We start from the raw sequence: 20,975 nt of genomic DNA, 5'->3' as shown, positions 1-20,975 counted from the left end.
TTATGAACACAACTAACTTTCCTTTGTTTCTGTCTATTATTTTTTGCAAAAAGCAACTAACCATGTCTGAGGGTCCACAACCTTTCAAGCAGCACTGTACAGTATGTATAAAGCTTTATTACATGAGCAAATTTAACATTGTAAAATAAAATGTGTAAAATGAATACAAGCCAAAATAGAATGTACTCCAAAATTATATTTGTTACTTTTTATAGAAGGAACATCTGAAGAATTCAGATGGAAAAGCCTCTAAACGCCACCTCCATCAAAAATGAGATAACGATGGTGAGTGAATGCTGTCTACACATAGTATACGTTAATCAAATAATTTAGCTTCAAAACCCGCTAAATACCACTCTCTTCCTGGTCTGAAATATCAATTTGTAGGCAAAAACCTGATAAAAAAAAGCCAATTTAAGAGAAAACTAGTCAGATGGATTTAGAGGCTTTTGCATCTGAACTCTTTATCTGGTATTTCCTGAAGTCTAATGTTGTAAAATGCCTGAAACTTTGGTGTGTAAATGCCAGAGCGAAGAGGTGTGGTTGGGAGTGAGAGGGAAGAGGGAGAGGAAAAACGGCAGCAGAGAGAAACATGAGGGGCGCGCGCACACACACACACACACAGAGAGAGGTGAGAGAGGGCAGGAGGGAAAAGCACAAGAGAGGAAACCCTCTATCCAATCTATTTTAAAACAGCCGCAATGGACACTAAACCATCAGTGACAGCCTGCAAGTTCAGCTGAGACAAACTGGGAAATCTTACCTCTATTGAATAAAAAAAAAAACTAAAAGAAAAAAAAAAAACTTTGCTTGGTCCGATGCATCCAGCTACAGACTTCGACCTTTGCTGAGTCTAGCAAGGAGCCTGATGACCACCACCAAGCTTTACCAAATTTTACACAACGCCCAGGTACGACGCTCGTATAACCGTTACTCTCATTCAAGGGTCGGCAAGTCAAACTGTCACTATGTGACGTGAAGGATTTCTTTTCACAATTTTTTTGTTCTCAACCAAGGAGGTTTTCAAGTCTTCCCTTTTCCTTTTATGGCCAGGATTGTCATTGTGTACATGTGACACATTTGCTTTCAGAGCAGGTAAGATAGTGCTATTTACTTTAATCCAGAAAATATTCACCTTTTTGGACAAACTACAGAGTCTGCAGGTCGTATGATCATGTAGTACTTCACTGGTCATGACTACTGGGGAAAGTATGAGCAAGTATTCAATCAATTGTTTATGCATGCTGATTCATTTCCATGTTCATGTTTGCATGTCTGAAAGTTATTTAAGCTGTAACATATTGGCAAGTGCACCAAATGGGGTGTTTGGTCTTCTCTCCTGGCAATCATCCATCTTCCACCACAGGGAGAAGGCTCTGAACAAAAATTTGAAACAGAGTTCCCAGATTGGATGCTGAATCTAAACTACCCTGCTATATCCACTCTCGAACAAGCAAAGACAAAAACAGATCACTTTCCATCTGATTCTGTTTGAAGACCACGTTATGGAAATATAACCAAAATTTCACTGGCTTTGTTCTCAACTACATTTTTAACATTACTGATCCTAAATCAACCAGTCTCTTTATTCATTTCTAGTTTTAAAAGCAGGGATATAAAATGTGTCATATTGTCAACAATAGTGATTCTTGCATTTTTATCAACAATTTCATATGTTTTCAATTAGGCAGACCAAAAGAGAACTTGTGATGACAAAGGCAAGCCATTGTGAACATTAACACTTCCACACTTTATTTCACTTGCTTGACTAATCCATCCATCTATTTTGCACCATAGCCCCTGGTTATCAGCAGATGGTAAAATAAAACAGATACAAATATTTAGTTCCTTTTACTGGTACCAGTAGTCTTTCACAATGGTGAAAACACCATACCACAGGTGTTGCACATTTTGGTAAGAGATCCTGATTTGACAGACTTGCTCTGATCATTAAGATTTCAGCATTTTATTTCTCAGACACACTCTCCAGACTTTCATATGAATTCTGCAACAAATCTGTCCCTGAATGCCACACACTGTGGGCTAAATTGTAATTCTCATAACTGTTACCTGATTGAGGCACTTCATAATCTTATTCTGAGATTGTGACATGTTTCTAAATTGTGCCATTATTCTGTTGAACAAATAAATTTATTTCTGAAGATTATTAGCATTAATCTAAAATAACTTTTCATGAGTAACGGTCATCTGCATGTTAGGTTGTGTTTGGAACAACGGATGACAACTGGTTGAGTAACTGAAAAAAGCTGAAGTGTGGGTCTATCGTCTTAAATTGCATCCAAACCACTGTGATCTTTGGATGAGAATAGAAACTGCTGTGTACTTATTCCACTCAGAATAATAGGGCATTGGCAGATCCGTATTTTCTTTCTATTTATTATCACAGTCATACTGTGAGACACGTTCATCCAAGAGCTAGCATGACCAGCTGAAAATACATTACAAAGGATCCATAGTTTGTCATAGCTAAAAACAATTATCCTCATTATGCTAGGAAGTAAAAACAAGGTTGTCTCACTTCAGTCTAGTCTTCAAATCAGATGTAGGGCCTACCTGGCAGGTTGAATGCATGTCTGCTTTCCCAATTTGTAACAGCTCCAACTTGTTTTCAGTTTCACATACACAATAAAAAACGATGTCAATATTACATGTTTTAGAAGTAGAAGTGTAAAATAATGCAATAGTAAATTCTAGTACAGTATGAAGGAGCAACTGAATAACACTACAAAGTGTAATGAAAAGGATTACAGTATTTTACATGTTTGCCCACTTTTTGGTGAGAAACTATAGAACACTGTACAACAGAACCAATTGACACACTGTAAGTCACTAGCAAAACTTTCCATCTTGTGTTCAGGTGAAGACTTTGTGTGTTCTAATGCTGCTGTGTGTCAACCTTGCCATGGGGGATGTCCGTGGCCCATGTAGGCACTCCCTGACCAAAGACCATCTGCTTCATATCAAAAGTCTGGTAAGCACTGCCAAACACCAATACAAGAAAACTTAGAAAACTTAGAATGCAAATGTGCAAGCACATGACTCAGGTAACTGTAAAAGGATATGAAACACAATCCATTTCTTGAAATCGTTTAAAACTATTGGTCATGAATTGTAGCTCTAAATCTCTTCATAATAGTCTGTACTCTCGGCTGATCGGTTCTCTCTGTGCAGCCATAGTCTGATGTTCCTGATAAAGGACTAATCCTGGATAAAAACTTGTTTACAGCCCATGTTTCCAAAAAAAACGCTTTCAGTGAATAATTCTTTCAAAACAAAATCTAGTAAAACAGATGACATACTTGCCTGAGGAAGCAACCATCAAAACAGAAAATCGTCAGTCAATCAGAAAAAGGCCAGAATCCTACTTCACATTTCCTTTACCCGTACAGATCAACAACCAGCTGCAAAGTGGATGTTTCATTACCTACACATTCATTGAAAGGGGGAGCTTGGTAAGTGAATGAAAGCCCAGCATAAAGGCATATAATTACATTTACATCATGTTTTCATTTTTATTTACTGCTCTGATCTCAGTAAATCCTAATCAAAGTATTCAAATGCCTCTTTCAATCTCATAAAATGCCTTCATTACCTATGTCCTACCTGATCTTCTGTCTTAAGAAAAAATATTAAAGGTGCTATATGTAAGAACAACCATTACTGTCCAAAATCAAAACATTTGAGAGCATTAAGTCAGCTAATCCGGCAATCCAAATGCTACTAGCTGTGTGATTGGTGGAGGGTGGCGCAGCAGGCCAAAACACAAACTCAAAACATTAATTGAATTATGAATATCCTGGCTGTACCATTGTTGTTAGTGAAGCCAGTGTTTGAAAATAACATTTTGCTTTAATCTCTGATGCCATATTATGGTCATTTTATGATTTATTACAACTAGATGTACCGCAGAGCGGTACAAAATATGACCGCCGCCCAATCCAGCACATTTTTTCCACAAAAATAAATCACGCTCAAAGGCCTATATGATTCTAACTGTCTTATGCATTATCCACACTCAATTCTCACTGGTATCTGCTAGACAACAAGTACCAAAACATGATTAGTTCATAGATTTCACATGTAAAATTCATTTTATACAACCCCACCCCCATCTTGCCTGTTCATAAATCTGAGAAATTCTTGAATTGTGTGCATGTGTGCGTGTACACGTTTATGTTTATGTGTGTGGGTGTGTGTGTGTGCGTGCTTGTGTGTTTGCCTGCGTATGTGTGTTTGTGCATGTGCATGCATGCATACATATGTCTACTGTGTGAGTATGTGTCATACGTATGATTACTGTGAATGTATGTGTGCGTGTGTATCAGTTTATGCACATGTGTGCACATGGAATGGGTTAACATGACCCCTGGAGGCAAACATACAGAAAAAAATTGGTCATCCTAGACCCTACGGTTCTCAAGATATTCACAGAAAACTGTGTCTGCCCTACCCTACTTTCGGGGGGTCCAGTACAGCGGGGGGGCTACAGATAAAAAAAAAAAACGATGGTTCCATGCTATCCATGTGGGGTTACATGCCCACCAAGTTTCGTGTACTCCGGTCTTTCAGTGTCCCGGGAATCCTTGTTGGTGTACGGTCACTAAATGTACACATAAATTATTTTATTGTAAGGCCCCCCATGAACGAAAGTCCACAAAACTTGGCATGCATTCGGAGGGTGTCATAATGATCCTACACTTTATATTTCGTGCAGTTTTGACCATGTCAGCCAGAGATATTGTGATGAAAACACCTAATTTTTTGCTTTTTAATTTTTAACTAGGTGGCGCTATACATGAAATAAGTGGTAATGGGATGGGTTGACATGCCCCCTTGAGATCAACATACAAAAAAAAATGGTCCTCCTAAACCTTACGGTTCTCGAGATATTCACAGAAAACTGTGTCTGCCCTACCCTCCTTTCGTGGGGTGCAGTCCAGCGGGGGGGCTACAGATCAAAACGAAAAAAAGAACGATTCCATGCTATCCATATGGGGTAACATGCCCACCAAAAAGAAAAAAAAAAAAAAAAAAAAAATATGACTAAACCTATATGACCTATATATTATGACCGCTTCGCTGCACGGCGGTCATAATAAATGTCTTACATAGCACCTTTAAATACATTATCTCCTGACTCCATCATAAGCTACTTATGTTGTTTGATTGGCTCCTAATCTGCCTTTTTTGTTTCCCTGTCTGTCAGAGTAAGGTGTGCTACGTCAAGGCAGCCCTGCCCTGGGCACTTGAGCTGCTCAGTGCAAATTTCCACTATGTCTCAAGCTCAGAGAACGGGCAGAATGTGCGTGCCCTAAAAGGATTAATCCTCAATATCTACTCCCAGCAATGTGCACCCGTCATCAATGAGGAGGTAGAGGTGAGTGTCTGCTTTTGAATTAAATTGAATAGATACCAACTGCCTATATGCCAGGCTCCTCCAGGAAGGCTTTTCAGCAAGCATATACATTTTCGATGGACTGTCACTTGTGTTTTGGCAGCTAGTGAAAGAGCATGTTAATGCTGAAGGATTTATGTGTGCGTCAAAGTTGAATAAAGAGTTGCCCTGTTATCCTGCATAAACAAGATATTTAGTGTCTGAGAGAACATGAAAGGAGCAGAATATAACAGAAGATGCAGTTATACTGATGCTCCATCTAAAATATATTGCTTGTTGAAGAGCCTTCCGTGGCATATTAGTCCACCAAGTTTCAGTCTACCTGCATTTTTGTGAGGTCACTGTGACCTTTATCCTTGACATTTAGTATGTGACGTTTAGAATGGGACATACGAAGACCTATGTAGATGTACGAGTATGTACAAGTAATGGACAACCCAAAAACACAATGGCAAAAGTTAGCATGCAAACCAGCTAGCTTTGGACAGTGCTCTCTTGTAACACTCAACAACTCGTTGACGGACAACTTGCTGGTTGATGAGTATGTCACACTACAAGACTGTTTCAGAATCATTCCCAACCTTCATATTTGGGACCCACACTGGAAGTTTGTCAAAATCATGACAAAACAAAGCTGAAAACATGTCTGAACATGTGAGAATCTTGGCAAATTTGGTGGATTTATTGGCTACATAGGTTTCAGAGATCTTCAGAGAGTCCTTCAAGAATGATTCAGAAAAGCTACAGTATATGAAGTGCACTGTGACACTATAACTGCAAAAGGCTCACAAAAACAGCTGTTTTAGCTTTACCACACAAGTTTGTAGTTAGTGATTTAAAAAGGTTTTACCCATACACAAAACTGTGTTTGCCATTTGACACAAGGGTTGGACTTTAAAAAGGGATTATTGAGTTTAGCAGATCTGTGGTTTGAGTGTGCTACTTTGCTAACAACAATAGACCATCATTATCCGTCATTATCGTCATTATGTCATAATCACTGGTTGAAAGGATATTCAAATCACACCCATGACTGATTAAGAAACATAAGAACAACAACCCTTTTGTGCCCAGCTCTTGATCACAAAAAAATCACGGAATTCAATTAGCGAATGTGGACTGGACACGCCTTAAATGTCTTTAAACTTTGCGCCTCTAACCAGACGTTTCAGATCACTAGTAGGGGAGATTATGTGAAAAATCGTTACTCGGTGGATAGAAGCATGCCATTTGGTAGATATGTTCCTTGGGTGATCCTAAGACATCCTAGAAGGTGTGCCCAAAAATATCTCAAACAGGAAGTGAGTTTTTAAAGAAAGTGAAAAATATCACACTCTCCATCACAAAATTGGAAGCTATAATTCAAAGACCACCTAAACAGCCTCTTAAAAGCTTGAAATTTGGTAGATATGTTCATTGAGTGATCCTAAGACATCCTAGAAGGGTGTCCAAAAAAATCTCAAACAGGAAGTGAGTTTTTTAAGAAATTGAAAAATGCCATGCTCCCCACCACAAAATTGGCAGCTGATTCAAACACCACCTAAACAACCTCTTAAAAGCTTGAAGTTTGGTATATATTCCTTGGGTGACCCTAAGACATCCTAGAAGGGGTGACCAAACCTATCTCAAACAGGAAGTGAGATTTTGAAGAAATTTAAAATGGCCACCCATATAATTAACAGCTGATTCAGAGGCCACCAAAACAAATTGAAATTTGATGTCCCTTGGGTGATCCTAACCCTGATAGCACAGGGGCGTTGAATCCACGTTGAATCAACCTCCGCCGCTTCAAACAAACGTGGATTCAACGCCCCTTTGCTATCTGGGAAGTTATCCTGGAAGATTACTCCAAGAAATCTCAAACGGGAAGTGCATTTTTAAAGAAATTGATAAAAGGCTGCACTGCCTATCCACAAAATTGGCAGCTATTTCAAAGGCCAACTAAACAACCCCCTAAAAACATGAAATTAGGGTCTTGTAGATATGTCTTTGTTTTAAGCAGACAATACGGCTACACTATGGCTACCTATATATCCACCAACTGTCTCAAGGATACTATAAAAACAGACACTCGAGCACCTCAGGCAGACCTCATAAAAAACATACAATTAAGCACAGATGTCCCCTGCAACTTCTTAAGACACAGTAAAACACCACACTAGATTACATTAGTCCTAGTGTACATACTGCATATTTGCATCTATTCACATGCTCTGGCACATTGGCATAATACTGTGCAAGGCAACCCAGCATCCTGGCATCGGCACTTTCGAGAGCAGAGAGGCTCACCTTTGCTGACACATTTAAGAGGTTCTCCACATACTTTGGCTGCCTCTTGTAAAAGTGTCCATAAAGGTGTCCAAAGATCATCTAATTTAGTCCATCCATATTTTTCAGGAGAAGACACTGACTGGGTAGCCTGCAGACCTTTGACATATTTGAGAAAACAAGTCCTTCCTGAGATCATAGACTTTTTCAAGATCCGTTTTCTTATCATAAAGAACACAAATGTACTTCTCCCGCAATGCAAACATGTTTGATTCCTGGCTAAGCAGTTGCTGTCATAGCAATGAAGGTATCTATTACTTCTGGAAATGGTTTCCATGCAGCCCACCCTTTAGAAGGAGTCTGCTGTTCCAAAGGTAGCCACCCCAGCATCACATAGTGCAGTTGTTCAACTACTTCCATCTAAAAGTTATCTGATTGTGTTCCATAGAGCCATCTCTATGTGTAACCCACCAAGCATCACAAACCTCTCTCCATAACAGTCTGGATCACTCCACTGAACCATTTTTGTAAATGTATATAGTGGTAGGTCAAATGCCATAACTGGGACCTGGCCGGGATTTAGGTGCTTTGTCAATTGTTTTACAACATTCATGTCATGTCTGACCATGGCAAAGCCGGCAGCTTTTTCATGTGAGTGAGTGAGTTTATAGCAGGTGGGTCAGACAGGTCTGACTAAAGTGAAGCATCAGTTTGATTGCATACTCAGCCCACTTTTCCTCCTCTGTTATTGCCCATGCTAAGTTCACCACAGGTATTGGTTTGGTTAACTTTTGGCACTAAGATGGCCTTTGGTTGACAAGTAACAGCTGGAGTTGTAGTGTATACTTCTCTGGAAGACAGAGCATACAGTATATTTCTGCGCTTTTTGAGGTGGCTGAATGTATATTTGCTCTCTAGCACCTCGGGTCGGGAGGCTAGCGTGCTAGTAATTGAGCTAAAAGCCCAGGCTGCTAGTTCTCTCACCAGCACGTCAAGGTATCATGAAGGAGGTTTACTCAATGTACATTCTGCACAGCTAAATACTAGCTGGCTACGTTACTGTAGTACAAATCAAAATTTCGTAGCTTCTGTAATGTTATTCCTGAAATAACGGTACAATACCCCCCAGGAAGCCCAAAAGATTCACAAATGCGCACCCCAGGTGATCATGGGGACACAATTAGCCTAGGGATGCCTTTGTTTGCCTAGATTTAGCTTGATAATTTGAACCTACATGGTTCTACATTGTCTAATGCTAACGCTAACACTGGCATAACATTTGGTCCATAGATATACACTAGAAGTCGCCTTCTGCTTCTCAGCATGCGTCAACACCGCCGCCATCTTGGTACAGTGATCTGAAGCGCTAAACTAGTTCTCCTGTATTGTCAGCGTTACCTATTTAGCGACGTTTGGCCATCCCCAGCGATAGAAAACCTTTTTAGCGATTAGCAACAAATTTGGGAACTTCTCACAATGATGGCAGATCGGCTTCTTTGTTTTTGAAACGTAAGAAAATCACCTTTCTCATGGCTTTGTCATTTATGAATTCAGCTACATCTCATTTGCCCATGGCACTGACCCATGATTATAAAAGTAACGACTGGCGTAGCCTATGTAGTAGCAGAGGTAAATGTTCTACAGATCTACAGCAACTTCTGGTGAGATTACAACTTACATGAGTAGCCTAAACGAGACGAGGGGTATGTGGCCTCAACCAGAGCCTGTCTACGAAGAGCCTGTTTACTTTCATTGTATCGAACCTGGTTGCAGTTTACTCATTGTTCCTCTAGGGGCCGCCGCTAGCTAGTGCAGAATGAATGGGAGTCTATGGGGCTAGACGGGTAAAATATATCTTTATTATCGTCAAAAGCTTAGTTTTCTCTAGACTCAACCATAAATACATGCCTGTCAGTTGGAACAACCCAAAAAACTAGATAATTGCTTGAGATTTTGACGATTTATGGTGATTTTATTTTCGCTAGATCTTTGCCCAGATTGACGCTAATGCATTATAGAGGAGTGGATCACTGAAGCAAGATGGCGTCTCGATTGACGCATTCGTTCCAATGAACAGCAGTAGTCAAGGCGACATCTAGTGTATATATCTATGCATTTGGTCAATGAGTTGTGTCCCTATTTAGGGCTTGATCTCTGCTCATGTGGACATTTTAGCAATAAACTGTCTTTTGCAAATGATTAAGTGATTCATCCAAAAGTTTTAAAAAATATTTATGTTATGCATACATAAATAATTAACTTCTCAGATGAGGATTAATTTGGGGAGTCATTAATTTGGAAATGCATGGATTCCAGTTTCTTCCAGTAGCAGCAACTGGAATCCATGCATTTCCACGGAATTATTTTTGGAATCTGATCTCTTATCATACCTGTTCATTCTTACTCGTCGCTCGACTTATCGTGACTAAATTCAAGATGGCTGCAAACGCTAAACTTCGTGAAGATACTGTCTGTATAAATCGTCTTGTAAGTAAACTACCAGTGCTTTTTCAAAGTTCTCAATGTCTCGTTTTAAATGTCAGGGCCCTCGGAAGTCTACCAATGAAGTGTGGAGATACATTGAGCCTCGTAAATGGTGTAAAACAGTGATTTATTTGCATGGCTAGCCCGATGCCGAAGCACCACCATTGAAAAAGCTGTTGGTAGCATCGGCTAACTAGCGCCAGATTTTGGAGTGCAGGGGACAAGCCGAGATGGGCTATGAGACATACGTTCACACTCGGTATCATGTTTCAACACACTTTAGGTCAATATCACACCGGAATTTTCCTTTAATTGAAATAGCAGAGGAGGCAGCCCAGCGAGGTTGGAGTGTGCCACTAAGGCCTATTGAAATCGGTGCACGAGGGTTTGTGGCCAGATCTCCTATTGGCTTGCTGTCTGAATTGGGCATTTGTAGACGAAGTCTAAGGCAAGTGGTTAGTAACATGTCCTAGCTGAACAAGCAAGTGAATGGTTATGGGTAAGGAGAAGTTACACTTCCTTGGGCGCAAGCCAAGGTAAGCTAACTGGCTCATTTGTTTTGTGTTTGTGACGGACCGTGGCTTGGTCAATGGTGGTTGGTTATGGTTTTTTAGGGTTATGGTTCAGTCTACATCAACAGGACAGACCAACTTAACCAACCTAGACCATGTCTAGGTTGGTTAAGAGTTTTTGGATATGTTATTGTGGTAATATGGTGGCAACATGGGGCGTAAGCTAACTGGCTTATTTGTTTTGTGTTTGTGATGGTATGTCCCTAGGTCGATGGTGGTTGGTTAGGGTTTTTAGGGTTATGGTTCAGTCCACATCAACGGGACGGACCAACCTAGACCATGCCTAGGTTGGTTAAGAGTACCTTGTAGGCCTGCACGATTCGGGGAAAAATATGAATCATAATGTTTTAGCTTAGAATTGATATCACGATTCTCTGCCACGATTTTTTTTCTCACAAAGTGTAATGTTTCTTAGCACACTCTTGAACTGCTTGCCTTTTAGAGAATTAACATTCAACTGGCCATGTAGTTCGGTTTGAGACTGAGTAGTTGGCTGATTCTCGTCACTAGTACCCAATGTTTTTTGCAGTAGCCTACCCTAGGCTACAGAACATTTCTTAAAAGTTATTTCTCCACCACTGGCTCATTTGATCAAACGGGTGCTTTCTCTATGTCCTCCGCAAATTAAGCCACAGGTAGTTCGGTGCAGAGACGTTTGAATTAGCGTTTGCAATTGACAACACGATTGACAACGTTGTGATAAGTAGCCTAGGCTATACACGAATCCGACGAAACTACCGGAAGTAAGCGGGCGCCATTACTGAGCTGGGTAGCATTGTGCCAGTGCCTCCTATTGGATTCGTTGCGTCCACTGGGATAACAGCCCGCGATTTACGACTGTCTCACTACTTCTTTTATAATGTCGAGTGGGAAAACATGTTCCTTTTTCAATTGTTCCAATAGCAGCAATAAAATTACCAGTTGGAACAAAAAAAAATGTGAGATACACAAAATACCTCGGGTCGACTGCCCCTGTCTGGTAGCCTAACGTTACCATACGGTTTGCACAGATAGCAGTTAGCTGTACCTTACCCTTTCCTTTTAAAATGTGAAAATTAGATAAACAATGTTCACAAATGAAAAACATGAATTTGTTTATTTGATATCCATTCATTTATTTATTGTTGCCAAATGGACAGATATTTTTATAGTTTCCTCGTTAGCTAGCCTAGCTAACATCATCAACAAGCCATACTGCCTGGCTGTAGCTGTCATTGAGGGTGCGTTATCACGGAGGTTTGTTTACATACCATATTGGATTGCTTGTGTCCACTGGGATAACAGCCCGCGATTTACGACTGTCTCACTACTTCTTTTATAATGTCGAGTAGGAAAACATGCCAAATGGACAGATATTTGTATAGTTTCCTCATTAGCTAGCCTAGCTAGCATAGTTATTGCTAACGTTAGCTAGCTACAGTAGTTAAGTAGATATAATATCAACCTAGTCCCAATTATGTCTTTATTTCCTCGTTCTCTACTCTAAACTATTTTCATAAATAATCTGTAAGATCGCTTGTACCTTCATCTGTGACCGGAGGCCACTGTCTAACATCATCAACCCAACAAGTCATACTGCCTGGCTGTAGCTGTCATTGAGGGTGCGTTATCACGGAGGTTTGTTTACATACCAGTAACAGCTCAGTAATGGCGTCGCCACAAGATGGCAGCCTCCACAGAAAGCTCGTCGGATTCGTGTATACTAACTTTACTTTCAGTTAACTTGAATGCATTGAAGTTGTCTAAGCCAGGGGCGCAGGAGATATTTTGAAAGTGAGGGGGGCCAAATTGTGAACACAAACCCATAGTGAGATCAGATTTCCAGATATCGAATCGCCACCTCTGGCCCACTTTCAACCATCATATTTTAAACTTGTCAGAATATTAAGATAATACCATTGATTGTTTTCAAAATATTTTTTGATAAAAATGGTGAAAACTGTGAGATGAGCCCATAGAATGTATATATACAGTCTATGGATGAGCCAGATCTGCCCTCAGCTTCTTGCTATGTGCAATTCTACTTTTTTTTTTTTTTTTTTAGATTTATTTCACACTACTTGGGCAAATGGTAGAATACTGGTCACTACTTGGGCCAATGGTAGAAAAAAGCAACATGGGATGTTGATATTTTATGAAGCCATGAATGAATCATCATGCCTATGATCCAAACATAGACTACATGATCAAATTGCCTAGTTAGGCCTACTTAAATTGTCTGGTATAAACCAAATCAACTATCCACTGTGTTTGCAGTTTATGCAACATTAGAACTTAAAAAGTGTTGGCTTAACAAGTTACCAGTCCAGAACACACAGAAAATTGCAACAGAAAGTTGCCTTTATAATCAACTATTTGTTCCAACAGCATTTTAAAAAAGCATTTATAAATTGAAAAAAAAAAATACTGTTACTGTGGTAACTGTATCACATTATCCCAAGCTTCAAAGAGCTCCCCACGTCTGTGACAGGCAGACGTGACACCGCTAAATTCTTTATACCCCACACTGAACGGATAAGAACGCTAGGCCCATCACTCTGGGGTGTGGTAGCCTACTCTCTGGGATTTATGCACCAAGGTAACTGAAGTATCCAATGTGTGTCTTGAAATTATGTTTGAAAGAAATGTCTTAGAACCAAAATGTTGATAGACTTGTATTTTATAGTTAGGCTAGTGAAAACGAGTTGATAAGTAGGCTAGTTGAGTTTGTTATCAATAAACGGGACATTCCAGAATTAGAGGACATTTGGTGATATTTCAAATACTCAAGTCCAAAATAACAAAAGTATTCACATAACCTGCAAGTGAAACTGTCATAAAGCAAAACATAATAATCTGCTGGGGGAAAAGTGGTTCCTTTACATCAGTGGTCCCCAAACTTTTTCTTCCAAGGGCCAGCTCACTATGCCTGGCTCCAAGAGAGGGCCAGAGACTCGGAGTAGTTCTATATCAGTAACCATAAATAGCTTAGTGTTGTGAACAACAGCAGTCTACCTTAGTTTCTATTACATTTAATCATAGGCTATTGCAATTTAATACCATTGTTAGCTGTGTTTATATTGTCATCATGCCATATCAGTGTAAAATTAAATAATACTAATAAAAAAACGTTTGCATTCCCAAAAGTATTAGCAGGGAGTCCCAAAAGTGCTGAAGTGGTCTGAAATGACCACCATTCTAACTTTCAGTCACCTGATGTGAACTTTGTGAACTCTTTGTATGAACATTTGAACGAGTGAATAAAAAATAGAAATAATTATCCCAGAAAGTCCCAGAAATATGACTTGAATAGAAGTTAGTTAGTTAGTTATTAACAATTAATTGATAAACTTTTAAAATACTTTGAGCACTGATGCGGTCAGCATTACATTGTTTGCAGGTAGGCCTACATTTAATTTCATTCCGTTTTCGATGGCAAACGCAAAACAGCGCCAAAACAACCACCGGTGGACAAAAAGAGTATTACATGTGTACTGTTAAGACTCGCCATTGAGAATGAATGAGGGAAATTGCGGAGGTTTTAGTTTGACGATGTTGTACTCCCGTGCGGGCCGGATGTATATACTACGGACATGTTTTGGGGGGCCACCCAAAATGAGGTGGCGGGCCGTATCCGGCCCGCGGGCCGTAGTTTGGGGACCACTGCTTTACATGATTAAAAATACTGATTAGTTCTGGAATACCCCTTAAAATGGGGTTTTTATCCTGTCCCCGGCTCCTGATGACCAACTTTTAAACCAAATTGAACAGCTTAAATAAGTCTTTAATATATTATATTTTACAGTGTTTTGTGGATATGAATCTATTGTATATGTAAAAAAGAATTTCTTTGATTATAACATATTTTGAATATTATTTATTGTGCCATGAAGTTGTGTCCCCGTGTGCAACCCTGTTACCAATACCATTTTTGCCTGGCTGATGAAGGGTTAAAATATTATGTCATATTACAAACAGGAAATGACATCATCCAACCATTTTCAAAAAACATGGGTAGACCAAAGGTGAGTGTCCTCTTGCAATTTTAATATATTTTCAAACTTTTCTGGGATAATTGAGTATGTAAAGCTTAACCACGCAACCCTGTTACTCATGTTTTAAGATTAATGTTGAATAATTTCACTTTTTTTTTCCGTATTTGTATAACCACATTAGTCCTTGACCTTGGTAAAATAGCTAAATTTCACAGCTAGCTTCTGTTCATAAGCTAAATGCTATATTAGCATTAATTCGCAACCCTGTAACTCGCAACCCTGTTACTCTAATTAAAGTAACATGGTTATTATGATAGTTATCAGGGTATTTTTTGTTAACTATGATATATGCATGATTAAAGATGTTGATTTAAATTATAAAAATGAATTTATTTGTATAATTAAACATTATTTACATATTTTAAATAAATTAAATATTTATTTTAAATAAATAAATATTTCTTCTGTTAGTACAGCGTCATTGTAGCATAGTGTGCCACAATACATGTTGAGATTCAATTACAGCTGAAAATAAACAAATTTTGGTTAAATATTTGTGATTATTTGCAATAGATAGGTCTAATATGAGAATTTCTAACGGATTTCTACAGATTTTTGGTCCTCGTCTGAGTGCTGCTGAGAAGCAGCGGCGCTACCGTGCCAGACGTGATGCTGATGAGAACAGGAGACAGGAGTACCTAATAAAAGAGAGAATAAAGTGGCAGAAAGACAAAGAAACAGGGAAGAAGATAGGGCAAAAAGACCGCAGTTCGAAAGCGCAGCGTGCCCAGAGGAAGAAGTGGAGAGAGGCTCATGAGAGGAGTAAAGCATCTCAGAGATTAAACTCCTCTCCAGTCAGCCCTGATTCAACAGTCAGTTCTCCATCAGGGACATCAAGGTCAGAGGAGAAGTTAGGATGCAATTTAGTGCAAGCATATAGTGAGGTCATATAGATAATGAAGGAAAGAATTGCAGTGAAATAGGCATAGACACAGGGTCTATGAAACACAAGTGTCATACTTCACATCAATCATAATCAAAGTAATTTATACTGAATTGAATTGAAACTCACATTATTTTGTGAGTATTTGTGTTTGAGTGGAGGTGGATACATTGAGTTATAATACCTGTGTTGTTTATATAATCCTTTCAGGCAACGTGAACTTGGAAGGAAAGTAAGGAGAGCCAATAAAAAGAAGCTTACCAATGACCTGGCGAAACTTGAAAACAAGTTGAAAAAAGCTGAACAGCGGGTAGACAAGTACAAGAAGCGCCTCAAACGACTAGCAGATGCCAACCCATCTCCGAGATCAAAAGTGAACAAGTTGGTCCGCAATCTTTCTGCTGACAACCTGAGGAGAACTCTGCTGTTCCATACAGTGGTGGCAGATGAAGTCCACAGCAAATACAGCCAATCCAAGAGCCAGAGAGACAGGCAAGTCATTTCAAGAATAGTGACGAGCAAAATACTGAAGAGGTACAAACTTCAGAAAGTGGCGCAGGAGGCCTTTGGTTTATCAAGGAAGAGATGGAGGAATCTGTCAAGAGAAATATAGGAAAATAGGAGAGAGGCCGCACTAAGAATCTGTCAAGAGAAAATGTCTGCCGCTATGAAAGGAAAAGGCCTAGAGGTGTTGGAGTCATAATAAGGTCAGCTGTGAGGTCATTCTTTGAGCGTGATGATGTGAGCAGGATCACAACAGGAAAAAAACAAACAGTGACTAGGGGGAAGAAAAAAATGCAGAAGAGACTGCTAGAGGACACCATGAAAAACCTTCACTTGAAGTTCCTGGCAGACCATACACAGCTCCATCTCTCCTATTCACTGTTCTGCTCACTTCGCCCCTACTGGGTTGTCAGTCCTACTTTGGCCGACAGGGAAACTTGCATGTGCAAATAGCATGAAAATGTAGGATTCATGGCAAAAAAGCTTCACCAGCTCCATGTCATTGACACATCAGACATTGAGAGCCTTACGGAGCGCATGGCCTGTGACACCACCAGGAAATTATGCATGTATGGGGAGTGTGAGGAATGCCGCGATAAGAACTATCCACTCACAAGCCACTACATCCCTACTGCCTCTGTCTCCTACCTCCAGTGGGTCACAATAGATCAGGAGCATAGGAATGACCCTGGGACCCCATCCAAGGTAACCCTGAAAAAAGATTTCCAGTGCACACAAGAAGAGCTAGTGGGAAAGTTAAATGCTTCATTGCTGAAGTTCAAACGTCATACGTTCAACATTCGACAGCAATTTACCTTCGCAAGAACCCTGAAGACTAACCTCCCACCAGGTGAATGCATTGTTCATGTCGATTTTGCAGAGAATTACAGCTGCAAGCACAACACGGAAGTGTAAGCAGTACACTGGGGTGCATCTCATCAGCAGGCTGTGCTCCACACTGGAGTTTGCTACATAGGTGGGGAGGCCTCTCCTTTATCCTTCTGCACTGTTTCACCATCCAGATTGAAGGGGCCTCCTGCCACATGGAATGCAGTCAGAGAAATGCCAGCTGGTATTCCACCAGTACCATCCACCATGAGGATCCACCAGGTGATTGTTCCTTCTCCTGGTAAGCTTCTTTGCCGGGATATAAGCTGCATTTGTTCTGCCACTGGCAATGTTCATTGTGGGTGCCAGGAGACCCAGATCTTCACCTTTGATATCACACTCCACCTAGGGATGTTACCTCACGCCACAAGGCCATTGTAAGGGAGGTATGGGATGTTCTGGCCATTCATGAAAATGAATTCTGATTTTTCTGATTCTGATTTATGTAATTGAAAATCTGTTTTAAATGTTTCAAAAAACAACTTGGTGGTTATGGTTGTTTATACCACTTAAATAAGTTTAATGTTGTTGTTGTTAATGTTGTTGTTGAGTATTTTATGGAAAATTAAAACATCAGTTTGATAAAAAAAAAAATTGTGGTCCTGGGTATAATGTTGCAAACATGTTATGACTTAATTTGCAACCCTGTTACAAAAACATTTTTATTAAAATAAGGATAAATAATGGTAATTTTGCTATCACACAAAACATTAAATCTACAGTCCTTAGAACAGCTTTAATGATTATATACACAATGTATTTGATCATATATTTGAGAGTAGATACTGGGGTAACACTCCATAATAAGGTGCCATAATAAATAGTAAACTAGTAATTACCTAACCCTTTGTTAATTGTTACTAACATATCTATTTGGTACAAGTTAAACGTTTTTTTATCATTAATTAAATATTAGTTGTTTGTATAAAAACTGTATGTTAATGCTTTAGCAAATCTATTAACTAATATTGCATTAATATGTGATTACTAATTAACAGTTATATCTTACATCATTTAAATGTTTAATGTTTATTTGCAAACTACTGTATATGTTAATAGAAAAGTTAATGACATATTATTATTTAACTAATTGTTATTAAACTGTGCTTCTGCCTATCCCAATATGAACCACTCTCCATAAGACCCTTACAATAGATAGATACTTTATTGATCCCCAAGGGGAAATTCAAGAAAAAAACATGGAGCTACCTTGACATGTTGCCACTGTTGTCAGCGCCAGAACCGCTTGCAATAAAGTTGGCTAAGCTTAATTAATATATTAGTGGTATATAGCTATAAGCGTGGGGTCCCTTATAATAAAGTTGGTTAAGCTTAATTAATATATTAGTAATATATTACTATCAGTATGGGGAACCCTTATAATAAAGTTGGTTAAGCTTAATTAATATATTAGTAGTATATAGCTATCAGTGTGGAGACCCTTATAATAAAGTTGGTTAAGCTTAATTAATATATTAGTAATATATAACTATCAGTATGGGGGACCCTTATAATAAAGTCGGTTAAGATTTATTAATATATTAGTAATATATAACTATAGTCAGACAGTGAAGGGACTGAGACCAAAACTGGCTTATCACATTTATTCTTTTAGGAAAAGTTAAAACAAAACAACAAGTTCAATGGGCTATATTACATGCATCATTCCTATACCATCACTGTCAGCCCTACTAGCAAGGGAGACATGGAATGTTCAGGTGCACAGAACGACAGTTTATTAATATTCTGAGACTCACTAAACACTCACAGATGTAGACCATAAGGAGGTAATGCATAAACATAATGCTAAACTAAATGTACATTCATTTCCTGCTAGACTGAATTGCACTTTCCATGCACACTAAGCTAAACTGCTTAACTACACTGAATGCATGGAAAGTTGCTAGCGGAGTTTACAGCTAGTCACGTTAGACTCAGTGTGTATGAACTCGTGGTCATAATGAAAACATTAATAAACGTTCTCTAAGTCGCTAGAATTGCACCCAAATCTTAAAAATACATGTAAAGTAACATAATACAGGTGGTATATCAAAGTTTTCAACTTAAACAACATTTCACAGTTACAAAAGTGGGGAGTGCTTTATACAGTCAACCTACCCAATGCAAAGCATACCGCTTCTGATCGGCTATGGCAACAATACAAGGACAAAATGCAGCAGAACTGCAGTATAGCGTTTCTCCAAAGGGGGCTGCAAAACACCAATATCAACTAGAAATGCAATTCCAAGGAATTACCAGTGCATGAAAATGCTAAAGTTGTGATGTAAAATATCATGTATAGTTAAAACAGATAATAAAGAGATGGTTACTACGGTGATGCTAGGATAGACATGGTGGTTGCATAGCTTAATAAAAGTTGATAGTTTAAAAGTAGACTGTAGATAGTTTAAAAGTTGTTGATAGACAGTAGATAGTTTAAAAGTTGTTGATAGACAGCTAGTTTAATAGATAGTTTAATGATAGTTTAAAAGTAGACCGTTTAAAAGTTGAAGGTAAATAGTTTAAAAGTTGTTGACAGACTGGAAGTTGAATGAATGTTGATATTCAAATAGTTTAATGGCTGTGCATAGGTAGATATTTGACGATAACTGAAAGTTGGAATGGCTCTAATGTTCGCTAGCAGTTATGCTAAGATTTTTAACTATGCTAACCATGCTACTTAGCTAATGTTTTATAGCAGTGCTAGCAATGCTAACCTGCTAACCATGCTACTTAGCTAACGTTTTCTAGCAGTTTAATGAATGTTGATATTCAAATAGTTTAATGGCTGTGCATAGGTAGATATTTGACGATAACTGAAAGTTTGAACGGCTCTAATGTTTGCTAGCAGTTATGCTAAGATTTTTAATTCTGTTAACCATGCTACTTAGCTAATGTTTTATAGCAGTGCTAGCATGCTAACCATGTTACTTAGCTAACTTAACTAACATTTTCTAGCAGTTTTACTAAACATGCTAACTATGCTAACAATGTTAGCATGCTAACTATGTTAACCATGTTACTTAGCTAACTTAACTAATAATTTTAGCAGTTATGCTAACTATGCTAACTAGCATGCTAACTATGTTAACCATGTTACTTAGTTAACCTAGCTAATCATTTTTAGCAGTGTTGCTAAAAATGTTAACTATGCTAACCATGTTACTTAGTTAACCTAGCTATTCATTTTTAGCAGTTTTGTTAAAAATGCTAACTAGCATGCTAACATGCTAACTATGTTAACCATGTGACTTAGCTAACTTAGCTAATCATTTTTAGTAATTTTGCTAAAAATGCTAACTAGCATGCTAGCATGCTAACTATGCTAACCATGTGACTTAGCTAACTTAGCTAATCATTTTTGGTAATTTTGCTAAAAATGCTAACTAGCATGCTAACTTGCTAGCATGCTAACTATGTTAACCATGTGACTTAGCTAATCATTTTTAGCAGTTTTGCTAAAAATGCTAACTAACATGTTAGCATGTTAACTACGCTAACCATGTGACTTAGCTAACTTAGCTAATCATTTTTAGCAGTTTTGCTAAAAATGCTAACTAGCATGCTAGCATGCTAACTATGTGACTTAGCTAACTTAGCTAATCATTTTTAGTAATTTTGCTAAAAATGCTAACTAACATGGTAGCATGCTAACTTGCTAGCATGCTAACTATGTTAACCATGTGACTTAGCTAATCATTTTTAGCAGTTTTGCTAAAAATGCTAACTAGCATGCTAACATGTTAGCATGCTAACTTGCTAGCATGCTAACTATGTTAACCATGTGACTTAGCTTATCATTTTTAGCAGTTTTGCTAAAAATGCTAACTAGCATGCTAACATGCTAACTTGCTAGCATGCTAACTATGCTAACCATGTGACTTAGCTAACTTAGCTAATCATTTTTAGTAATTTTGCTAAAAATG

The 20,975-nt window shown here is 38.6% G+C and overlaps 1 protein-coding gene across 1 annotated transcript in view; it reads left to right on the top strand.

Moving 5' to 3' along the window:
* The first annotated feature begins 831 nt into the window (after nucleotides 1–831).
* Nucleotides 832–20,975, top strand: part of LOC143114950 (macrophage colony-stimulating factor 1-like) — a 36,800-nt gene continuing 16,656 nt past the window's right edge. Inside the window, exons 1-4 of the mRNA XM_076276794.1 lie at nucleotides 832–910; nucleotides 2,879–2,992; nucleotides 3,411–3,473; nucleotides 5,228–5,398. Of these exons, the coding sequence (XP_076132909.1) occupies nucleotides 869–910; nucleotides 2,879–2,992; nucleotides 3,411–3,473; nucleotides 5,228–5,398 (390 nt within the window). The 5' untranslated portion in view covers nucleotides 832–868. The remainder of the gene's footprint in view (nucleotides 911–2,878; nucleotides 2,993–3,410; nucleotides 3,474–5,227; nucleotides 5,399–20,975) is intronic.

The sequence above is a fragment of the Alosa pseudoharengus genome, unplaced genomic scaffold, assembly GCF_046254945.1.
Source record: "Alosa pseudoharengus isolate Yale_2024_CS ecotype anadromous, Long Island Sound unplaced genomic scaffold, YU_APseudo_1.1 YU_APseudo_1.1_scf_9, whole genome shotgun sequence".
Taxonomy (NCBI): domain Eukaryota; kingdom Metazoa; phylum Chordata; class Actinopteri; order Clupeiformes; family Clupeidae; genus Alosa; species Alosa pseudoharengus.
This window is presented reverse-complemented; position numbering and strand designations above follow the sequence as displayed.